This window comes from Phragmites australis, chromosome 18 (genome assembly GCF_958298935.1).
Source record: "Phragmites australis chromosome 18, lpPhrAust1.1, whole genome shotgun sequence".
Lineage (NCBI taxonomy): Eukaryota > Viridiplantae > Streptophyta > Magnoliopsida > Poales > Poaceae > Phragmites > Phragmites australis.
The window spans coordinates 21695118-21719096 of NC_084938.1; the positions used below are offsets into that span (position 1 = coordinate 21695118).

Consider the following 23979-nt stretch of genomic DNA (forward strand, 5'->3'; position numbering starts at 1 on the left):
CTAGGGTTGTAGTTAACTTTTTCTTAAGCTCATTGAAAGTCGCTTCACAAGCGCTTGTCCATTCATAACTCTTTTCCTTTTAGCAACTCTGTGAGTGGCTTGGTTATCTTCGAGAATCCTTCTATGAAACAACAGTAATAGTCTGCTAGACCAAGAAAACTTGTCACATCTGTAAAGCTAGTAAGTGATTTCCAATTCAACACATCTTTCACCTTACTTGGGTCTACTGCAACTCCTCCTACGTATAGAATATGTCCAAGAAATGGCACTTCTGTCAACCAAAACTAGCACTTGATAAGCTTAGCATACAGTTGATGTTCTCTAAGTTTTCCTAGAACCATCCTTAGATGTTACTCATGTTCTTCTTCACTCTTAGTGTAAACCAGTATGTCATTAATGAACACTAGAACGAACTTATCCAGATACAAGAAGCGACGTCTCGTAAATGTGCCCAAGAGGAGGAGGATGAGAGGCTAGCCCGTGAGCTGTGCACTGCGGAGGAGCAAGAAGCGGTATCCCGTAAATGCGCCCAGGAGGAGGAGGACGAGAGGGTGGCTCATCAGTGTGCTGCGGAGGAGGCCGAAGGCTCAAAACCTAGAGGCATTCAGGTGTCAGACTTCAATGTCTTTGACATGCCTGTGAGCCTAGAGCATAGGCGATGTTGTGGTCGATCAGGTGTTCCCAGGTCCTCTGCTCCACCACCATCGCCCCCCGGTGTCCAAGGACGTACTCACTCCATCAATCGTCAATGCGGGGACACGGTCCTCATCGCGGGAAAGGTAGAGGGATACTGGACTGGCTCAACTCAACCGACTTTTTAGGGGATGACTTGCAATATTGTGTGTTTGTCGATGCCTGACTTGTAATATGTGTTCATTACTATGTATTAATCAAGGTGTTTTTATTATTGATTTATAGTAAATATATGTATCATTGTATGCATGTATTGAGAAAGAGACGGAAAGATTGAGGAGAGAGAGAGAGTACAGAGCGGACAGAGAGGACAAAGAGGAGGACAGGGGGGAGAGGGAAAACATTGTGACTCAAACCTTCAGCCGATAGTGATACCCAAGGCCCTTCACTGCTGGTCCACCAAGCCGGCACTAATAGAACTCGACTATCACTGCCCGTTGCCCACTGCCGGCTCCAAAACCGGCAGTGAAGGGGGTTTTGGAGCCGGCAGTGAAGGGGTTTTCTGTAGTAGTGTTGGTTGATGAGGAAGTCACGTAGGTGTTTGTACCAACCTATTGGGGCTTTCTTGAGTCTATAAAGCTCCTTGCGCAACCTATAGACATGATTAAGATATCTAGGATCTTCGAAACCGGGGGCTGTTCAACATAAACAAGTTCATTGATGAAGCCATTGAAGAATGCACTCTTCACATCCATTTGATAAAGCTTAATGTTATGATGTGAAGCAAATGCAAGAAGGATATGAATGTCCTCAAGCCTTACCACGGGAGTGAATATTTCACCCAAATCCAAACCTTCAACTTGTGCAAATCCTTAAGCGATGAGTCTTGCCTTTGTTGCGTACCACCATACCATGTTCATTTTGCTCATTGCGGAAGACTCACTTGGTTCCAATTACATTCTTGTCTTGAGGTCTCTCTTCAAGAATCCATACTTCATTGCGGGTGAAGTTATTGAGTTCTTCTTGCAAAGCCATCACCCAATCCCGATCCTTAAGAGCCTCATCTACATGTGTAGGTTCCAAATAAGAGACAAACAAGTAATGTTCACAAAATGAAGCATATTGATGAGAGCGAGTTCGTACACCCTTAGATGTACTTCCAATGATCAAGTCAATGGGGTGATCATTGGAAATATACGTATGCTTCACTTGTGGTTCTTGAGGTGTATCTTGAGGTGGTGCAACATCTTGTGCTTGAGATTGAGCTTCCTCTTGAGAAATATGGACATCATGTGATGAAAGTGGTTGATCATCCTTGTCATCATCTTCATCAACTTGAGGTGCCATGGAGGTGTGTGAAGTGGAAGTGAAAGGTACATCTTCATCCTCCTCCTTAGGCTTGATATCCCCAATTTCCATATTCTTCATTGCATCTCTCAAGGGTTAATCACCTACATCATCACAAGAAACACCTCCTTGGAAGCCATTAGATTCATCAAACTCCACATCACATGTTTCTTCAACAAGACCGGTGGCATTGTTGAATACTCGATATGCTTTGGAGTTAGATGCATAACCAACAAGAAAACCAATATCGCAACATTTTTCAAACATTCATAGGAGTTCTCTTTTCTTGAAGATAAAGCACTTACACCCGAACACATGAAAGTATGAGATATTGGGTTTCCTCCCAATGAGAAGCTCATATGGTGTCTTCTTTAATAGTCGGTGGAGGTACACTCTATTGGATGCATGACACGCCGTATTGATTGCTTCCACCCAAAACTTCTCCGGCATACCATACTTATCCAACATTGCTCTTGCAAGAGTGATCAAGGTCTTGTTCTTCCTCTCCATCACAACATTTTAATGAGGGGTGTAGATTGATAAGAACTCATGCTTGATGCCTCTATCATCACAAAATTCTTCAATGTATGTGTTCTTGAACTCCGTACCGTTGTCACTCCAGATCTTCACAAGTGTGGCCTTAAATTCATTTTGAGCCCTCTTTGCGAACTTCTAGAAGATCCCAATAGTCTTGCTCTTGTTATCTAGAAAGAATTGCTCTTGTTATCTAGAAAGAAAGTGTATCGTGTATAATCATCAACAATAACAAGGCAATAGAGATTAACACCAAGACTTCTGTAGGTAGTTGGTCCAAAGAGGTCCATGTGTAGTAGCTCCAAGGGTCTTGATGTAAATATCATGGACTTGTATGGATGTGAGCTTGCAACTTACTTCTCCGTTTGGCAAGCGCTACACAACTTGTCCTTCTCGAATACAACATCTTTTAAACCAACTACCATTCCATTCTTGAATGCCTTCTTGAGTTGGCTCATTCCAATGTGTGCAAGTCGACGATGTCACTGCCAACCCATAAATATCTTGGTGAAGAGGCATGTAGTCAAGCTAGCTTCATTAGAGGAGAAATTCACAAGATATATATGTCCATGTCTAAAGTCTTTAAAGATTAGATCATTATGTTTCTTGCTAGTTATGATAATGTCAGCATCACTAAATAAGCACGTGAAGCCTAAATCACATAGTTGAGCTATAGAAAGCAAATTAAAACTAAAAGACTCAACTAAAAGAATATTAGAGATAGAAATATCATTGGAGATTGCTATCTTACACAAACCTACCACATTTGCCTTAGAGTTATCACCAAAGGTGACTTTGTCATGATCCCCACATCATCTTCTAGTGAGGCAAACATCTTTACATTGCCGGTCATATCCTATGTACATCCACTATCAAGCACCTAATGCTTGCCACCGGCTTCGTAGTTCACCTACACACATCAAATCAAGCTTTTTGTTTAGGTGTCCAACCAATTTTGGTACCTTTGAAGTGAGACACAAAAGCCTTAGGCACCTAAATTTGCCTAGAAAGCTTGCCCTTAGCTTGAGTTCTAATAAATTTAGCCATGATTTTTCACTCTTAAGCTTATGCAATAGAAAATGATGATAATTGAAAGTGGACTTATATTTAGAAAGTAAAATAGGAAGGGATGTAGTAGGAATTGGACACTCCCTTATCTGGTGACCGGTGACTTGACAATGTTGGTAATATAAACCAACTTCCTTGATAAAGTAATTCTTGATCTCTGATGTCTTGATGACCTTTTCTATCAGGTTGGGGAAGCATCTAAGGCCTCTCTTGTTGTAGTACAATGCATTCTTCATGAGAATTTTCTTGTGCTTGTACTCCCCCTTAGTCAACCGGGCCACCCATGACTTGAGACTCGCAATCTCATTCTCAAGCTCTTGCTCCCTTACATGGTTAGTCTTAGAAGATGATATATTATCATAGGAGCATGGTATATCAAGAAGATCATCACAAAAAGTAGATGCATTTACCTTAACAACATCAATAGTAGGCAATTCATTCATGCTAGGATCAATGGCATCATAAGCTAACTCAAGTTCTTGATATTTGCATTTCAAGTCAATATGCTCAAGTTTTAGCTTCTTGTTACTAGCCTCTAGAGACTTGCTAGATGTAACAACTTCATCATGTTTCTTAAGCACATCATTGTATTTAGCAAGCAACTCATCATGACTAGAACTAAGCATAGCATTAGCATTTTTAAGAGACTTGATTTTAGCATTTTTTTTTCTTGATGATAGTAGCATAGTCATTCATGAGCTTAGATAGATCATTAGGAGAAAGACCATCATCATCACTACTATCATCCTCCTTACTACTCATCATGTTGTTACCTTTTGCCATGAGGCACATATATGGTGAAGGTAGAGGTGGATCATCATTGGTGATGGTGGGGCCTGCGAAGTTATTATCTTCATCACGCTTGAATCATCACTTGAGCTTTTGCTGGAAACCCATTCACCAACAATGTAGGCCTTGTGGCCTCCACGCTTCTTGTTGAAGAGCTTCTTCTTTCTCTTGTCTTGATCCTTCTTCTTGTGCTTATCCTCATCCTCAATTTTATCAATCTTGTTAGACTTGTTCTTGTTTCTCTTGTCGGGATGAGGGCAATCATATGATATGTGGCCAAGGTTACCATAATTGTAGCAGTTCTTCTTGTCTCCGCCACTGAACTTGTCAAATTTCTTTGAACGAAATTTGTTCTTCTTGGAATCATAGTTGCAGCCCTTCTTTTGATACTTGGAGATCATCCTTGTGGTTCTTCTCATGAGAAGAGCAAGCTCGGTGTCAGAGTCGTTGACATTATCAGCATCATCATCTTCATCGCTTTCACTTGATGATGGGAGCTTCATCTTCTTCTTCTTCTTGTCAACCGTATTTGCCTTGAGAGCAAAATTCTTCTTGGATGAAGACTCATGATCTCCTAAAAAGAACGTCTCATGAGCACATATTTTTCCAACGACGTTAGTGATGGTCATGTCATTGATGTCCCTTTCATGAAAAAGAGAGATGACAATGTTGTATTGCATCTTAGGAAGCACCATCAAGATCCTACGAATAATGTTTCCTTGAGACAATTGAGTGAGTTCAAGAGAATTGATTTCTTCTACAAGCATATTCATGCAAGAATACATATCATTGCATAACTCATTAGGAAGCATCTTGAATTGGTTAAGAGCATTCATAAGCACATGATATATTTCCTCATGAATTTTCCTAGAACCCTCATGAATTTCACAAAGAGCGGTCCAAATCTTATTAGCGAATTTCTTGCTCCTAACTCTAGAGAAAATCTCTTCACTAATTCTCTCAAATATAGCATTCTTTGCCTTAGCATTCCACCTAACTTGTTGGTCGGTAAAAGGCCGATCAAACCTAATGGAGGCGGCTAACCAAACTTCGGGGGAAATAGCCTCAAGATGTATCACCATGTGAACTTTCCAATATGTAAAGTTCTTTCCCTCAAAGTTTAGCACACTACTTCCACTCCTCGGGGCCATTTCTCTATGATTTAAGCCTTTCAAGAGCACGAGGCTCTAATACTGTCGGAGGATTAACTCCTGTCGCAGGGATCCCGAGAGACCCCTTTTTAGAGATTCGGCCGGGGGTATGATCCTGAATAAGTTCGTCGGAGAAATAAATAGAGTGAAAATAAATACAACGGCCGGTGGTGGGGATGATGACCTAGTGCAAAAGAAGTAAATGCACCGGAGTTTAGACAGGTTCGGGCCGCACGGGGGCGTAATACCCTACTCCTGTATGAATGCTATAACTATCCTGAGGAAGTCCCTCAAGGATGTTGCTGATTACAAGAATATTGGCCTAACTAAGAGCCTGAGGCTCCTTGTTCTTCGATAGGGACTGTGCCTTGTGCCTTGTGTTGGTTCTTGGTTCTGTGTTCGTTGCTGGTCGATGGTAGGGTTCTTGATGCTTGGGTGCTTGCGATCTCTTGTTGGATGATCTTCTCTTCTGTGCCGCCGGCTCTTTTAAGTACATGCCAGTCGAGTCATGCCCCGAACGGGGAGGAGGGGGGTACAAGTTCCAAGACACCATGATTGGGAAAGGCGTCATCATTTCTTCTGGGTGAAGTGACCGGGGGTGGAAAAAACGCCGCACGCCCGGTCACCTGTCACCATAAACGCCCTGGCAACGGGCGCCATGGAGAGGGCCCACCGGGCAGCCGCAGAGCAGCCCGGCGTGCCCGCCCTGTCTTGTTCCTCTGCACAGCAGGGCGGTAGACGGAACGCCTTGATCCTTGCGATGTTATCCTGAGACAAGCTGGATGATACGGGACAGGGCCCGTGCAATTAATAGCCCCACGCCTCTCTGCCAAAACATGGCAGGAATTGACGCTGCGGCGGGAGCAGTTGGATGTGTCAGGCCACGCATGCTCATTAAATGCGGTCTCGGACCTCTGACTGGTAGACACCTCATCGGCGGGTCCCTCGGGGGCTTTTCTGGGTCGTCGGGGCATCGAGTGCTCGGGGGTACTGTTCACCTCCCCGAGCACCCTCTCCCGAGCACTCTTGCACGATCCTTCGGGGAACCGAGTGCTTGGGGGCTGCCACATGCAGCCCCGAGCACTCTCTCCCGAGCACTCTTGCATGAATCCTCGGGGAGCCGAGCGCTCGGGAGCTGCCGCACAAAGTCCCGAGCACTCTCTCCCGGAACTTAGCTCTTCTGATCGTCGGGGGACAAGGGTGCTCGGGGGTGACCGGGCACCTCCCCGAGCACTTTCTTCCCGGTACTTTAGGCTCTGTGGATCATCGGAGAACTGGGGTGCTCAGGAACCACTGATTGTGACTCCGAGCACCTTCTCCCGAGACTTAAGCTTTTCTCATCCCTCAGGAGGGACCTCGTGGAATGGTGCCATGTGGCGGATGGCTGGCCGGGCCCCGGGACTCAGGGACCCCCGGTTCCTGATACACCAACAGTAGCCCCCAGGCCCTTTGGCAGGCGATGGTACGGAGACTGCGGATGGGCCCTTCATCGCGAACGAGGCCGAAGCTGGCGCGGACACCACTTGGCAAGCTTTTAGAAGGTGGCCCCTTCGATCCGGGCCTTTGGTATGGCCCAACGGGGGGATGAATGGACGCGCGTCCACACAACTCCCGAAGGGCATGACAACGGGACGGGCGGCACGCGCGGCTGCTGCGCAGATCGAGGAAAATACGCCTAGCAACCGCTGACACCGCACGACCTGTGGGAGATTCGCCTGGTAGTTGCGTCGATCGAGGAAACCGTCCCACCGAGTGTGCCGTGGCAGGAGACGTTTGAATTCTCTAAGGTATAAAAGGGGGAGGGGAGCGATCCGCCCCCCTCTTTACGCCATCTTGCGATCCTGCTCTTGCTTCATTCGCGCTCCTGAGACCTTAGAATCCCTTAGGCGATTAGAGCACCTCTTTCTCTCCACCACCCAGACAACCTCCCCCTCCGACGAGATGCCGAGAGCTGGGGGAACCGCCGCGATAGGACTCCGGACTACGTACTGCCGGAGTCTCACTTGAGGAATGAGGAGGCGGCGGAGAGGGTCAGGAAGCTGCTGGTCCCTGAGGGCCAGCAGGGGGCCCTGAAGGTGACATCGGCAAGCTTCCCGCCGGCGACGACCCACCCCGGGCACATCGTCTTGTTTACTCCTTCGTGGTGGCGGTGCTGGTGCCGCCGTTTTTGACATTCTTTCTTCAAGTCCTCGACACCTACGGCGTCCAGTTGGTGCACCTGAGCCCCAACTCAGTCCTCGTCTTGGTGGTGTTTGTGCACTTCTGCGAGATGTTCGTGGGAGTGGCACCGTCGGTGACGCTTCTTTGACATTTCTTTGCCCTGCGATCGGCCGGGAAGAAGAGAGGGTACTCCACAGCGGACGTCGCGGGCTGCTGCAATCTTCGGCTGCGGGACGGCATGGGGGAGCAGTACATCCCCCAGGTGCTGCGAAGCAAATGGGAGGAGTGGCGGCGGGACTGGTTCTACGTCGACGTCGACCCCCACGACTGTCTCGCCCTGCCAGAGGTGGCGGCGAAGCCCCAGAAATCGACATGGGAGGTACCGTCACTGGAGGACGCAAGGTTGGAGCTGGTCTTCGAGCGCATCAGGTTCCTGCGTGACACCGGGCTGACCTCGGTGATGGTGGTGGTGGACTTCCTGCGCCGCCGCCTGGCGCCCCTGCGGGAGCGGGCCCGGCCCTGCTGGCTCTACACCGGGCCTGAAGACATCACCCGGACCCAGATCGGCGCAAGCTGGGACCTGGGCCCGGCGGAGCTGAGGGGCATGCTCCGGGTGGTGACCGGCGTGGAGGACATGAGCCGGGCGGAGCTCCCATGGCGAGAAATAGCGCTCTGCGCCAACCCTGAGCGCGCGGCGATCCAGGCGAAGCTGCCGAAATTTGACGCCCAGGGGCTCATCGACCGGCCGAGGAGCCGAAGCCCCGAGGCCCCCGAGCTCCCTGGGTTGGATGAGGCGGCCAGCGAGGGGGCCACAAGCAGTCTGGTGCGGACCGGTGGCCCGAGCGCTGCGAGCGGCGAGCCGCAGCCCAGTGGTGGGGCCGCTGCGGGCAGCAGCCACCGCTCCGGAGGAGGAGGCACCGCCGGTAGTGGAGCGGTAGCAGCGCCGGGGGACCGGGGGAAGCGCCCCCGGCTCTACATTCCCGTGCCGGAGTCCCCGCCGTCGCCATCGGCAGTGGCGGCGTTCTCAGTTCTGGAACCATGCCTTGTTCGGATGGGGCCCGATCCGGTGCCCAAAGACCGCGCGGCGGCCCCGTCGAGCCCCCGGCGGAAGAGGAGGAGGGAGGACTCCGGGCCGGTGCTATCGAGCCGGAGTTTAGGATCCCGGCGGCCAAATGGCAGTACCGAGGGACTACGACCGCATAAGTTTCGTCCTTCATTCTTTCTTGGGCGCGCTTCGCCCGAACTAAGCTTCGGTTTTGATCTTCGTCCTTCTCTTGCAGGCTGCCTACGGGCGCCACCGAGGTTCAAGAAGCGCCGGCGCCGGCGCCAGCACCCGAGCCAAGCCAACCGGCGGAGCCAGGGCAAGCAGACACGGCGATGGAGGCGGGGACAGCGGAAGCGGCAGCCGTGTCGGGCCAGCGGACGCGGCGGCCGAGGTAGGGATGGCAGAAGCGGCGGCTGTGTCGGGGCCAGCAGACGCGGCGGCCGAGGCGGGGACGCAGCCATCGCCCGAGCGCCCGGCGCCGGTCGAACCTACCCCGGGCGTGCCGAGCCCGGGGCGGATGATGGCGTTGCAACCTTCGGGGACCCCGAACCCCCCGGAGGAGGCTCGTGGGGAACCCAGCGCCCAACCGGCGCCCGGCCAGCCTGCCGACCCCCTCCCGGTTGCGATCGAGAGTGTCCGGGTGACGGTCGAGCGGCTGGGCGCGGCGGTGGACGGGGAGGTGGCACAGCTTGTGGCGGAGCGCGCCACGCTGGCCACGGAGAGGGCACAGCCTACGACTGCTTGGCGCGCCTTCGAATCTCGCCTCGTCACGGTGCGCACCGCCAACGAGGAGGAACAAAGTGCCATGAAGGAGGCCCGCGCGGAGGCCGCGCGGGAGAGGAAGTTTTTGGAGGACACCCGTGCGGAAGTTGCGCGGGAGCGGGAGGTTTTGGAGAACACCCGTGCAGAAGTTGCGCGGGAGCTGGAAGACGCCGCCTGCCTGGAGGAGGCGTCGCGGCAGCAGGCTGCCGAGGCCCTTGCCAGGGAGAGGCAAGCACAGGAGTGGGAGGAGGCGGTCGTGAGCCGTGAGAGGGCGGCAGAGGCCCTCCAGGCTGACCTAACCCGCCGAGAGGGTGAGGCCGACCAGACTCGCGCCAACCTCCAACGTTGGGCAGGGGAGCTCCAGAACATCGAAGGGGATCTCCGACGCTGGGAGGAGGACGTCGCCATCTGGGAGGTCAACACCGAAATCACGGCGGCTGACTTGGGTGCCCGAGAGGATTTGCTGACCTGCTAGGAGTCGGAGGCTGCCGAGGCAGCGGCGGCCGCTGCAGCCAGGGAGGAGCAGATCGCCAAGCATGAGGCAGAGCTGACAGCCCGCGAGCGGGCCCTGTCCGAGCTGGCGGGGCAGGTGAAGCTGGCCGCCGGCCATGCACCCGACGCCAGCTCTTCTGGCACGGTCGGGGGCCAGGGGCTCGAGGAACAGCTGCGGGTCGCGAAGGAGCAGCTCGAGGCTGCCTTTGTCGCGCGGGCCAGCCTACAACATATGTTGGAGGACACACTCCGGCAGATGCGGCGGTCCATGGTGAGGGCCGGCCTTGGGCGACTCGTCGTGGAGACAAAGGGCGACGGTCCCGGCCGATTCGTCCTGGGATTCCAGCAGGTCTGCGAGCGCCTCGAGGCGCTGCCATGGGCCGTCCAGGAACTTACCGCCTGGGAAGGGCGCGGCTTGGCCCAAGCGGTGGCCGATCACGTGTTGGCCTGCTACCGGAGGAGAGACTCGAACTTCCCGCTGGAGCCAGCTCGGGAAGGAGTGGTCGAAGCCAAGGAAGAGGCTGCCCGGGAAGCGGTTCGGAGCACCACTGCCGAGGTGGCAGCCGGCTTCAAGCGGGAAGTGCCGCCGCCGCCAGCCCCCGGGAGTGGCCGTGACGGTTCCGACTCCGACTCCGACTAGGATTTTTGTAGTTGTTTCTTCTTCTTTTAGTTTTGTCTTGATGTAAATACGGGAGTGATCCCTCAGAACAGCTATCATTCTTTTGAATATAATGGACGCCTTTCTTTGGGTTCGCAACTCCAGTATTCTCCTGAGTGTTTGATGTTGTTTCTGATGTTTTCCCTTGGCGCCCCGAGGAGTACTTAGTCGGACTGATCCCGACTTTTCCTTCCCCAAAAATGAAGTCGTCCCGATCGTCCTTCTCGGTGCGTTTAGCCCCCGAGCCCTCGCGAGTCCGCATCGGCTAAGTCAAAAGACAAGGACACGAACTTCCTTGCTCGGGAGATAGATCGATCCAGCACGGAGCACGCCATGACCGGTGAATACTTTTCCACCTTGCGACCACTCAGTCAGCAGACCGGAGACACGCGCGGGCGGGAATGCGACCAAGAGTCCCCATGGTTCGGTGGTGCCTGGGCTTAGGACGGACCGGACCGAGCACCGATAGCCCGCCCCTGAGACCTAGGCTCCGGACTACTCGAGCGGCTCGAGCGATAGGATTACCCACGGCGCCCAGGGACTCGGTAGTGCTCGGAGCCCTTAAAAGCGGACCGAACACCACGACCACCATGAAAGACTTCGATTGAACATTACCGCACGTACGGTACACCTTTCTACGGATCGCTCTGTCGTTCTAGGGAAAAAGTGGACACACGGTAGGGTTTTGTGCGCGAGGAGACCATCTCACCGGGCAGATTAGAATACGAGGGCCCCCGAGGACGACTCAGGAACAAAATATTATTGAACGTAAATTCGTCTAAATTTAACCACTCACCGGACAGCTGTCGGCCTTTCGGCCAACCGATCCTGGAGGGGCGTGCGCTCCGAGCTCGGGGTGCCCGGGGACTTGGTTCCCTCAGCCGGGGCGCCCGAGCTTCAAGGGGCGCGTGAGGAGCCCGGGGTTGGGTGATCTCGACCACTCATGCTTAAGCGGTAGGACCACCCGAGAACCCTTGGGGCCGAGCAACGACCTAGGCATCGAGGCCCTCGCGGTCGAGCTGCCTTTGCTTTGATTGTCGATCTGTGACTTAAAAGAGAATGGAGAAATTCCTTGTTTGGTGCGCTCTGTTAGTGCGGTACTTGTTATAGACTGCTCTCGTTTTCGACCCGAGACCTCTCGAATACCCAAACCGGTAGACAAGAGCAAGCAGAGGCATAACTCAGAGGTCCTATGGTTCGGTGGCACCCGGGTATGACAGACCAGACCGAGCACCGACAGCCCACCCCTGGGGCCTAAGCTCCGGACTACTCGAGCAGCTCGAGCGATAGGATTACCCAGGGCACCCAGGGACTCGGTAGTGCCCGGGAGCCGGCCACGACACCGAACACCACAGCCTACCACATCAAACGTAAGTTAGTGGCAACTGCCCGCGCGCATACCGATCGGGATTCTTTTATCAGTAGGGAAAATGAGAGAGCGAACTTTTCTCGCACAAACAAGCATCTCACCAGACAGATTAAACATATGGAATCCAGAAAAACGAAATTGACACACGATTGCACATTAATATTCATACTGAATTGACAATTTTTTACAAGGTTGTGTGACTTACCCAGTTAGTGGTAGCCCCCGGTCAACTTGGGCGGGGCGGAAGCCCCCGGCCTGGTTGACCTGAGCCGCGAGCATGGCCATCTACGGGTAGAACTTGCGCAGGTGCTCGATGTTCCACGGGTTGGGAAGCGGCTGCCCATCTTCTGCTGCCAACCTGAAAGAATCTTCTCACGGGACCCCGATCACGGTGAAGGGACCTTCCCACATAGGGGACAGCTTATTCTTTCCTTCGCGCGACTAGACGCGTCGGAGAACTAGATCTCCCACCTCAAAAGACCGTGCCTGAACGTGACGCTGGTGGTAGCGCCGTAGGCTTTGCTGGTAGCGGGCTGCTCGGACGACGGCGGGCCACCGGCGCTCTTCCAGGTAGTCGACGTCGTCGCGCCTCTGCTGCTCCTGCTCACCCTCAGAGTATGCATGCACCCAAGGGGAGCCTAGAGTGAGCTCGGAGGGGAGGACCGCCTCAGCGCCATACACGAGGAAGAAAGGAGTCTCCCCGGTAGCGCGGCTTGGCGTGGTCCGGTTGGCTCATAACACGGCGGGTAACTCGTCCACCCATCCCTTCCCGTGCTTTGCGAGCACGTTATAGGTCCGGGTTTTGAGCCCTTTCAGTATCTCCGCGTTGGCGCGCTCGACCTGCCTGTTGCTCCGAGGGTGAGTGACAGAGGCGAAGCAGAGCTTGATGCCGAGGTCTTCGTAGTAGTCCCGGAACAGGGCACTTGTGAACTGGGTGCCGTTGTCGGTGATGATCCGGTTTGGGACACCAAAGCGATTGGTGATGCCGCGGATGAACTGGAGCGCTGTGTTCTTGGTCACCTTGGTGACTGGGACCGCCTCCGGCCACTTGGTGAATTTGTCGATGACGACGTAGAGGTACTCATAGCCCCCGATTGCTCGGGGGAATGGACCCAAAATGTCCAGCCCCCAGACCGCAAAAGGCCATGACAGGGGGATGGTGTGAAGAGCCTGAGCTGGCTGGTGAATCTACTTTGCATGGAACTGGCACGCTCTGCAGCGCCGAATCAGCTCGGAAGCATCCTGGAGGGCTGTAGGCCAGTAGAAACCTTGTCGGAAGGCCTTCCCGACCAGTGTGCAGAACGATGCATGGCCACCGCACTCGCCCTCGTGGATCTCAGCGAGAAGCTCGCCGCCTTCTGCCCGGGAGATGCATTTCAGGAGAATACCCCCTGCGCTACGCCTTAGTTTTCACCTATCACTAATATGTCATTAGTGACGGGTATCCTTATCACCCATCATTAATGTCAAATAATTAGTGATGGGTATCCTTACAACCCGTCACAAATGTTAAGTCATTATTGACGGGTGTCCTGATAACCTATCACTAAATGTATCCTTGGCAGCTCCCTGCTAGGGCCACTCATTAGTGATAGGTTGTTATGAGATCAGTCACTAATAGCTCACTCATTAGTGATGAGTGTCCTTATAACCCATCACTATTAAGTGATGTTTACTATTATTTTATTCACCAAGTGGCATGACCAGATAGTGTCTCTCCGCCACGGCTGCTCGGCAAAGGGGCAATTTTCTTGGCGATTCTGTTGAGGCCAAATCAAATACCAGTGATTTGAAGTTAGTGTCTATCCCTGGCCTTTGAAGGTTTTCCTCCTCCCTCTCTTCCTCTTGCTCATATATGCATACTGGATTCTAGGGTTTGAGTTGGAATTAATAATTTTGCTCCTTCTCCCAGATCTTGATATATGTGGATTGTCCCTCTTAATTAGTATACATGTGTAACCTACGTCTCCCATTTGGGAGTGTTTGATTATAAATATGACTTGGCAACTCGTGATATTTATAAGAAGATGGTCCCAGATTGTCCACATACTTTGGACAGTTCGAGGATATGTGGCCCGAGTAGTAGGTTTCTGTGCTCTTGTGTGGTTCTAGAGAGAATTTCAATGGTGTCTCCCTGTTGTTCTCTGGATACACACCCTCTCGGCTCGTTGTCAAGACGTGTATTTGGAGAACAACGAGGAGGTGATGCCGAAATTTTCTCTAGAACCATACAAGAGCATGGAAACCTACTTGTGCCACATATCCTCGAATATGATTAGGACCTATCTTTGCCTATTAGAAATTAGCTAGGATCTTTCGCCATAGACTTTGCTTCAGGATGCAGCAGTATGCATGTAAATAGAGAGATGATCACATTAGTGATGGGTGATAACGTCACACGTCACTAAAGAGCTAATTAGTGATGGGTGAATTTACCACCCGTCACTAATTACCAAGTTCCAGTGACTGGGTGGTAAATCCACCGTCACTGTGACCCGATTATTAGTGACGGGTGGTAAATTTACCTGTTACTAATGATATGTTTATAAATAATGGGTGTGGGAACCCTAGCCTCCAATTTTACCTAAGTCTCACCGCACCTGCCACCCATTCCTCCTCGCCTCCTTCTCTCGGTCGTCCCCGAGGCTGTCGCCGTCTTCCTACCGTCCCCATCCCCCTCCCCGACGCCATCTTCCCCTGCGCCTTCATTCTCAACGACCCCAACGATGAGGAGCCCACACCATCGTCGCCTCCTCCCCGATGAGCACCCCGACACTGAGGAGCCCATGCCACCGTGCTCTGCGCCACCATCGTCCTCATCCGTCAAGGTAGGCCTTCCGCCGTCCCCTCCTCACTGACGCCTACAACCATCATCCTCATCTATCATTGTGAGTTATTTCTGTGCATTCTGCCATATTTTATGTGCCGGGGGTGAATGCAAATGGTATGTCAGATTATATTACTCGATGATGACAGCGGCTAAGTGAGGTTGTGTGTGACAGCATAGTCTACTTAGGTGGGACAATATGAACTTAGCAATTTAACACAGATGAATTAGGCGCGCTGCTATCTTACCCATTTACCACTTACTATTGAATACTTAAACTCTACGTGTTCCTAATGTTGACCCTTGAGTTGCGATTTCTATGTAGTATTTACAGTAATATAGGAGATAAAGGGTATGTGAATAAATGGTTAGCAGTTTAGCACAACCATGTAGATTTTTTACTTTTCAATATGCATAAATATGGAGGTTGTAGTGCATGTTGTTCTTAGGAATGATCTGAGAATTAAGAGTGCATAGTCACACATACCAATGATATGAGATAGCCAATTTGGCATTTGGATAGCGACATCAGTCGTAACCCGCTTTATGAGAGTAAAACTTGATAACATAAACATGTTCTTGATGTTCATATGTTTGGCATATGTAATTTCCATGTTTACCTACTTTTATTCTTGCTTATGTTCAGTCCTGCAGCACACATTAATCCTTATTCTTGTTTATCTGTTACTGTATATTCTTGTCACTAATGTATGCATATTGCACAACAAGTTTATGATGGTTAAAATTAAATCTGTAAGATAATCCCAAAAATGAATTTAGGTTGTGTAACCTATTATGTTGTCTCCTGTTTGGAGTGTTTGATTATAAATATGACTTGGCAACTCGTCATATTTATAAAAAGATGCTGCCGAAATGTTCACGTACTTTGGACAGTTTGAGGATATGTGGCTCAAGTAGTAGGTTTCTGGGCTCTTGTATGATTCTAGAGAGAATTTTGGTGGCGTCTCACTATTGTTCTCCAGATACACACCCTCTCGGCTCGTTGTCGAGACGTGTATTTGGATAACAGTAGGGAGGTGTTACCGATATTTTCTTTAGAACCATACAAGAACATGGAAACCTACTCGGGCCACATATCCTCGAATGAGATTATCACCTATCTTTGCCTATTTAAAATTAGTAGTATCCTTCGCTTTAGATAATAAATACATCATATTTTCATAAATTCGTATAAAAGTGAATATTGTTACTAAGACTTATACAATTATATCTACATATTCGTATCTACTAGATGTCTGCCAACTAGTCATCGGGATCCTTTGATGAACCACAAGCCCCTAGCATCTGCGCAACTAGGTCCTAGTGGAGCAACAGTACGAAAGGCAAGGGTACAAACAAAGTGGTCGACTGAAAAGATTACCGTCATGGAAATCGATGATGACGGTGTGCTTACAGAGAAGAAGGCCCTGCAAATGTTGCGGAAGCTCATAGGCCTTAATGCTTGGGAGAGGGTGTCATTGACCCTTCGAAAGTTCGATGACCTCACTGTGGATAAAAAGAACGTCTTGTTCAATGATGGTGTCAATACGTTTCTGGAGTTCCCGGAGAACATGAAGGCGAAGGCTTGCAGGACTGCTATGAAAATGATCGCCAAACTTTAGAGAAGCCACAAAAGCAAGCTTGTGAACGAGTATATGAAAAAAGAGTTGGAGCCCTTCCGCAAGTACCCATATATTAAAAGAAAGGATTGGGAAGCTTTTGTGGCGTTGAAGAGCTCTAAGAAGTTCCAAACGGAGAGTTTAGCAAAGAAGTAGCTTCGAGCAAAGAACAAGTAGAATCACAACCTAGGCACAAGCGGGTACGTGGGGAAAAGGGATAAATGGCAGGCGGCGAATGCAAAGTTAGCCAACGAATGCCGCAAGAATCCTCGATTGCAATTCCTGAGACGATCGCAATCGTATATGCGCGCGAGGGGTACGATGTCAGATAGTGGAGAAATCACCTTCAAATCTAGAGAAACTGAGATAGTTGCTCAAAAGGTGAAAGAAGCCCCGCACACTGACACATAAGGCTGTCTTCATGGTAAGTGTCAGCAGACATATTTTCTAATACTTTACTACTATATTTTTCCTTTTGAAATGATAGTTTTTCCCTCTCCAATGTCACCAACAACCACTGGGCAACTCTTGTGGATTCTACGTTCCGTGTCACATGCTGCTATTCATGGCAACAAAGGATATGAAATCCCCAGATGTAAGATAATTGCATAGTATTTTCATAGCTGCTTTTATTCATTACAAATATTCGATGACAAAATGATTTTGGTCATGCTAATTGCATACTTTTTCCATAACTACTTTCATTCAGCAGGAATTCAGTTTACCAGATGGTAACATCGAGGAGTCTGCACTCTCCAACATTCAAGCACGGATCGCCTCATTCTTAATGACTGAAGTCGTATCTTCGAAAGGTGAGTTCTATTGTAGGGATGTAGGGCTCTGACTTATGTAATTTGTGGTTGCACTTTCGACTTAAGTAATTTGTAACTATCTTGATGTAATTTGTGGTTGCTCTTTCGACTTATGTAATTCGAGGTTACACTTTCGACTTATGTAATTCAAGCTCTTGATGTGGACTTGCGCCGTTGTACATTTTGAGGACTTTTGATTATGTAATTTGTGGTTGCATATCTCGTGACTTGGTCCCTACAATGTGGGTATATATCTTGAAATGAATGGTGATTATAGCATGAATGTATCTGGATGTGTCTTATTTGCAAGAGAAGATGGTTGCCAAATCCTGACATTGCTTCAGTATGCAGCTATGAAAAAGGTAAATCCCTTCAGGGGATGAGAATATTAGTGACGAGTGGTAAATTCACCCGTCACTGATGACCGAGTCCCAGTGATAGGAAGCTTTCCAGCCCGTCTCTGGAACTCAATCATTAGAGACAGAGTTGAAAAGATACCCGTCACTAATGACTCATAACATCTTGTTGTTGATGAATCAGTCACCAGTGATAGGTTGTAGTTACCTGTCACTGGTTCTAGATAATTAGTGACGGGTGCTAAATACACCCGTCACTAATGACAGAGTCCTAGAGATAGGTTGGAAATCTACCCATCACTAATGACTTAGTAACCAATGACGGGTGGTAACAATCCATCACTGATGATTTGGTCAGTAGTGACGGTTTGTAGTTAACACCTGTCACTAATGACCAAGTCCCAGAGACAGGTTGAAAAGCTACCCGCTACTGGGGATCGATAATTAGTGATGGGTGGTGTATACACCCGTCACTAATGACGGTCATAGTGACGGGCAACAGGCCTGCTCAGGTCCTATGAGACATATTTTAATAATGGTTCTCAATTATGACCCGTCACTGGTGATTGTGATTAGTGATAGGTCCCAATCCGTCACTAATATTTTGTCATTAGTGACACAATAAGAGTGACGTGTGCTGTAACTGTCACTAATGACGATTATCACCAGTCACTAATGTGCTATTCTGGCATAGTATCACTAGACTATCTGGTGAGTAGAACTTCTTCACACCATCTGAAACCACCCTCTCTGGAAATATTGCTCTCGTGATGAGAGTCCGGTGTACACATCATGATCACCGGACCATTCGGTAAACATAAACTCATATTTCATCACATGGGATCGCCTCTGGAATAAATAGTCCGATAATTTCATCATTGCATCAACGGATAATTCAGTGAGTTAAACTCAATTTTTCCTGGACAATTCCACTTCTGTTGAAATTAGTCCGGTGCTCTAAACAAACTAACACTAGACCAACTGGTGTAAAACTTTTGATATTTTTGGATACGTGTCACCCAGAAAAGCATCCAGTGATTCTACAACTTTAATCACCGGACCATCCTGTATATGAAATGTATTTTCTGACTTGATAACCAAACATGATCTGATGAGAACAATCTTCACAAGATCGGATCATCCGATGAACTAAAAAGACTCTGAGCTCGTCCAATTCAAACTTTTTTGAGCTCCAGCTTCTTGACATTTCAACCATGACTTCTCTGAGCTAACTAGTGCTAGAATTTTATAAGTGTGTATCAAATTAAGTTTAGACTCACTAGATAAATATACTACTCTTAGCTTCTCTTTATAGTACGGTTAAAAGATTAAGAAAATAGACCTATACTATTCTAAATATCTTTTATCTCCTTTGTGATACTTATAACTATAAGATCCTTAATCTTGACACACATGTCTTTTGATCGTCCATATAATCATTTTAGATACCAAACATACCTAATTATCATTACGAACTATATTTTTAATTTCCTTTAAAATAAATTATTAATCACAATAATACGACTATCATCATCATTAAAATACTTATCACTTGACTAGAGATCTAGATACTTCAGCAACACTTTCCTTATACCGCGCACGATATATATACTTTCCGTGAAATGGCCCAAATCGAGGACCTACTACTACTTAGAACGGGTTACTAGAGCCACTCTGACTTAAAAATAGAACCCCCTTTTTATTAAGCAGGTATAATGGGTCTGTTTGTTGCTCTCCTACCTCTAGCCTGGTTCTTATCAGTGAGGAGGCTCATTTCAGTTAGGCCAAAATGCACGCTACTGGCATTTTGATTGCTTGATTTTAGCCTAGCTCAGAAGAGATACTGTTTCGTGCCTAAAAAAAAAGAAAAAGAGATACCGTTTTGTTACTCGTATGAGTGTTACCATGATCCTCTAATAGCTCATAGTTTATCCTATTAATCCTTACTACTTCTAAAAGTAATAGTACCACTTAATACACACTAATTATATATTAATAATATCATTAGCTAGACGACTACCTATATCCGATGAACCTGCCTTCATACGAACACTCAAATGTACCCTTAGTCTATCTCTAACAGAGGAGGTTTCTATTATTACAGTACCTCGAAAAACACTGTAGCACTCAAATTTGCTCTCCAACATATGCCGTATGCAGTGCTACAGTGTTGAGAAGAGAGGATTTGGTACTCCAAATTTGCTAAAATACTGTAGCAACCGCAATACTATTTATAGAGGTTGACTGTGGATCTGAAGGGAGGAGAAGAGTAGTAGAAGGTAAAAAATAAGGTAGCTGTTAAAGATAGAAAAAATAAAAAGTACTGTAATAGTATAAAAGGATATTATGATAGTAATATAGATGATAAATTTTTAAAGTACCTGTTAAAAATAACTTTAACTTGACTGAGAGACGCAAGTATTCCGCATGCTAGACTGGACCATATGACCCAAACACACTCATGTTGGTGGCTCATGTATATCTTGTTAACACAACGTGGGGACATCCTAATACAACTGGCCTCGACCCGCCTTTATGATCGGTTGGTGTGCACATTGAAGCACGATTGGGATTGAAATCGCCACGCGACCAACAGTGGGCCCATTGAGGTGACGTGGAGTCTTTTTCTCCGTTGCTACTTTTGTCCGCTCTGAAGCACAACTACATAATTAAGCCAAAATGATTACCGTATTGCAAAATAATTCTCGTACATACACAGCTTGATTGAAGTCAAATGAAGATGATGTCCTCCATTTGATACCGGTTGATGGCTTTATTTTCAAATTGGACTTTTGATCTTACCTTCGAATCTGTGGACGACATCAAAATTGGACACCTTTGATTACATAGTTTTTGCTGTATCTTTTTAGCAAATTTTACAAAACACTAAATCTAGAAACATAAATAACACAAAATATTATTTTTTTCTTTCACAAGATACCAAGTGCATGATAGGTACGATATAACACAAAACACTAGGTTTTAACACCAACAATAAAACACGAGCAAATGAGGTGGTAGCCACGTAAGTCGGACCCGCCTATCAGTGAATCACTCTGTCTACTTCCCGGGTCATGACTGTTGTATCCTCCTTTCACATGTCTGTCTTTTTTTAGTGCGACTTTATCTACTCATGTGTCACTGGATATGGAGTATATGTTTCACTATCAAGTGGGTCCGACATACATGAATGTCACCTCATCTAGATGCATGTCGTTATAGAGGTTAAAATCTGGTGTTTTGTGTTAGAAATGTCATGTACCTTGTGTTATGTGAAAGAGCAAATAAAAACTGGTGTTAGCTTCTAAACCGGACGTTTTTGTGAAATTTGCTTTTATTTTTGAGAAAACAGGAAGGGTAACCGTACGCCTGCTGATATATGAAAAAAAAAGGAGTTTTACAAAGAAGAGTACAAAAGAGGGGGAGGTAGGAGAAAAGGAAAAAAGAAAGAACATAAAGCCCTTAATAAAAAAAGGAAGAACATAAAAGGGAGTTTTTGGTATATTTTACCGATTTGATTTGCTATAAAATTCACACCTGGCCAAAACTTATTTCGTCCATTTGATCTTGGTCGATAGCTTTATTTTCGAAATGGACGTTTCGCGTTAGTTTCGGATCATTGGTTGATATTTTTTATCGAAATATATATTCCATTAGACTTGGTGCACAGCTAAATTGGTGGCCACCTGACTCATAACAAAAGCTGGAACAGAATCTGCCCATAAGCGGGTATCCTGATCAGCAGCAGCACCATACTGAGGACACTCATGTGCTACTCTGTTACACTCTCTACGACAAAAAGAAAAATCGAGACAACGAGATGCATAAACTCTATGCTTATCTGATAAGTAAGCCCATCGCCGCTAAAATCTAGCTGATTACTCTTCAAAGCATTAACCAGATGGACGAATCAGACTCAAACATAACCTTTCCCATACCCAAACTGATGACGCCATTGAAACACAACCTACTTGAGTGGCAATCTTTTTTTCTTTTAACAATGTGACTGGTGACTTTTTGGTGGATTGGCGATGTGACTACCATATAAGAGAGCAAGCTTCCTCTTTTCGTTCCAAAACATATTTCTAGCTATCTTTCCATAGCGTAGCATGGCGACGGCCTGCAAAGGAGGAGGGAAAGGTGAAGCCATGACGTTGGGCGAGGGTGATGAGTCCCCCATGACCAACGACGTCTTCCCGGACAACTTCGCCGAGATCGTCGCCTCTCTTCCCCAAGGGCCACCTTGCCCGGTGTTTCCTTCCCTCCGTCTGTACCGCGGGTTCTGGTACCCTGAGGGCGCCCTGATGATCCTCCCGAAAGTCCACGCCTCCTTCAACAAGCTCGGCACAGACATCCTCTTCGCGAGCTTCCCCAAGACCGGCACCACCTGGCTCAAGGCCCTCGGTTTCGCCACCGCGCGCAGGTCCGTGCACTCGCCGTTCGACGGCGGCCACCCGCTCCTCTCCAACATCTCCCACGACTGCGTCAAGTTCATCGACAATCTGAAGTTCTTAGACGACGACGATACGGCGCCGGCCGCGCCGCGTCTCCTCGGGACGCACTTGCCCTACTCCCTCCTCCCGAAACGCGCCACGGCGGACGGCTCCGGGTGCCGGATCGTGTACATCACCCGGGACCCCAAGGACACGCTGGTCTCCTTGTGGCATTTCGAAGCCCGTGTACAGACGACAGCAGAGGAGGGCACAGCTCAGCATCCGACAGCAGCAGCTGCTGCCGAGTTCGAGGAAGCGTTCGAGCAGTACTGCCAAGGCCGTTGCGGGTTGGGCCCGCAGTGGGAACACGCCCGTGAGTACTGGGAGGCGAGCAAGAGAAGGCCGGGGAACGTGCTGTGCCTTAGGTACGAGGAGATGCTGCAGGACCCGGCAGGCAACCTGAAGAAGATGGCGGAGTTCATGGGGTGCCCGTTCTCGGCAGCGGAGGAGGAGGCCGGCGTGGTGCGCGCCATCATTGAGCTGTGCAGCCTGGACAAGCAGAGGAGACTGGCGGTGAACAAGACCGGAGCTTATAGGACCAAGAACTTGATGACGATCGACAACAAGCATTTCTTCAGGAAGGGGGTGCCGGGGGACTGGAGAAACCACATGACGCCGGAGATGGCAGCGAGGCTGGACGGCATCGTAGAGGAGGCACTCAAGGGATCAGGATTTACCTTTGGCAACACCAAGTAATTAACGGAAACATCAACACGAGCCCATATGTATGCATCTCGTGACCTCGACGTGTTCATCCATATATTTCCCTCTTCTTTTCTTTTGAGTGCACTTATATATTCATGATTGTGAATCATGCCGGCCATTAGTATATATGTTGTTAGCAAGATATATAAACAATGAATAAAATTATTATCGCTTGCTTGTTTTAAAAGTGAACATACATCGCGTACAAGCTGAGAGGGAAATTAAACCGCTTCAGGTGAATGGAATTACGTACTACTCCTATGTGATCTACGTACAGTTGTGATGTACTAGCATGGACCACGTACCCTCTTGGATATGGATACCTCAACTCCAGCACATGCAGTTGCAATGTACTAGCATGGACCACGTACCCCCTCGAGTTTACAGCCATCTGAAAATAACGTTTCGATCAGGCGACGTCCGCATCCATTCAATCTTCATCGGACGACTGGTGTTGTTTCTTCAATCTCTTGATTGCTGCAGTACATAGCTCGTTTCACTATGCTCTAGCCCCTGCCTCCTGCCCTCCTTGCACTCATCTCTGTTGGGTCTGATCACTAGATCACGAGTGCGACCACTCCGAATTCATAATAACGCAAGTGATTAGGCTTCAGCGACTAGTCGTACGTGCTCGACCACGACCAGTCCGGTAATGTGCCGTGTATGTACTGCTCTCGATCACGCCGATCGACCAGCAACGCCCAGCAACTCCTGAGTCGCGTACTACTCGGCAAGAACAAGATCAAAACGTGAGGCTCTCTAGAGGAATTTTCTATTCTATTCAACTTTTCTCAACTTGCACGACTCTGTGTCTTGCTTAAAAAAAATTAGAGATTACAACTCATATTTATAGCGACCTGCTAACTCCGAATCCTAACATGAATCGTGCCATCCCATGATCCGACTCCGACTTGAACTCTAACTACTTCCATGCATACCGCACGATCGAACCTTGCAAGTTATGAACAGGACTCTAGACTTCAATCGAGTCCCCGAGGCCCACGACAAGGATTAAGTCCAACATACTCCCCCCTAATCTTGTCGTGGGTCAAGATCACGAACTCTCAATAAGTGTCGCATGACCACTAGCTTCACCATCGGCAATGCCTTCGTTAGAGTGTCGGCTCGCTGCTCTTCCGTGCAGATGAAGTCCACCTCA

General features: G+C 48.5%; 2 protein-coding genes across 2 annotated transcripts in view; both read left to right on the forward strand.

Moving 5' to 3' along the window:
• LOC133898611 (uncharacterized) overlaps positions 1-17599 on the forward strand; it is a 28624-nt gene extending 11025 nt beyond the window's left edge. Inside the window, exons 2-6 of the mRNA XM_062339303.1 lie at positions 8963-9172; positions 9290-9691; positions 10079-10330; positions 17167-17266; positions 17577-17599. Coding sequence (XP_062195287.1) covers positions 8963-9172; positions 9290-9691; positions 10079-10330; positions 17167-17266; positions 17577-17599 — 987 coding nt within the window. The remainder of the gene's footprint in view (positions 1-8962; positions 9173-9289; positions 9692-10078; positions 10331-17166; positions 17267-17576) is intronic.
• A 3994-nt stretch (positions 17600-21593) lies between these two features.
• Positions 21594-23014, forward strand: LOC133899788 (cytosolic sulfotransferase 5-like). The gene has a single exon (XM_062340851.1). The coding sequence runs from the start codon at positions 21732-21734 to the stop codon at positions 22809-22811; it is 1080 nt and encodes a 359-aa protein (XP_062196835.1). The 5' UTR covers positions 21594-21731; the 3' UTR covers positions 22812-23014.
• Positions 23015-23979: the final 965 nt, after the last annotated feature.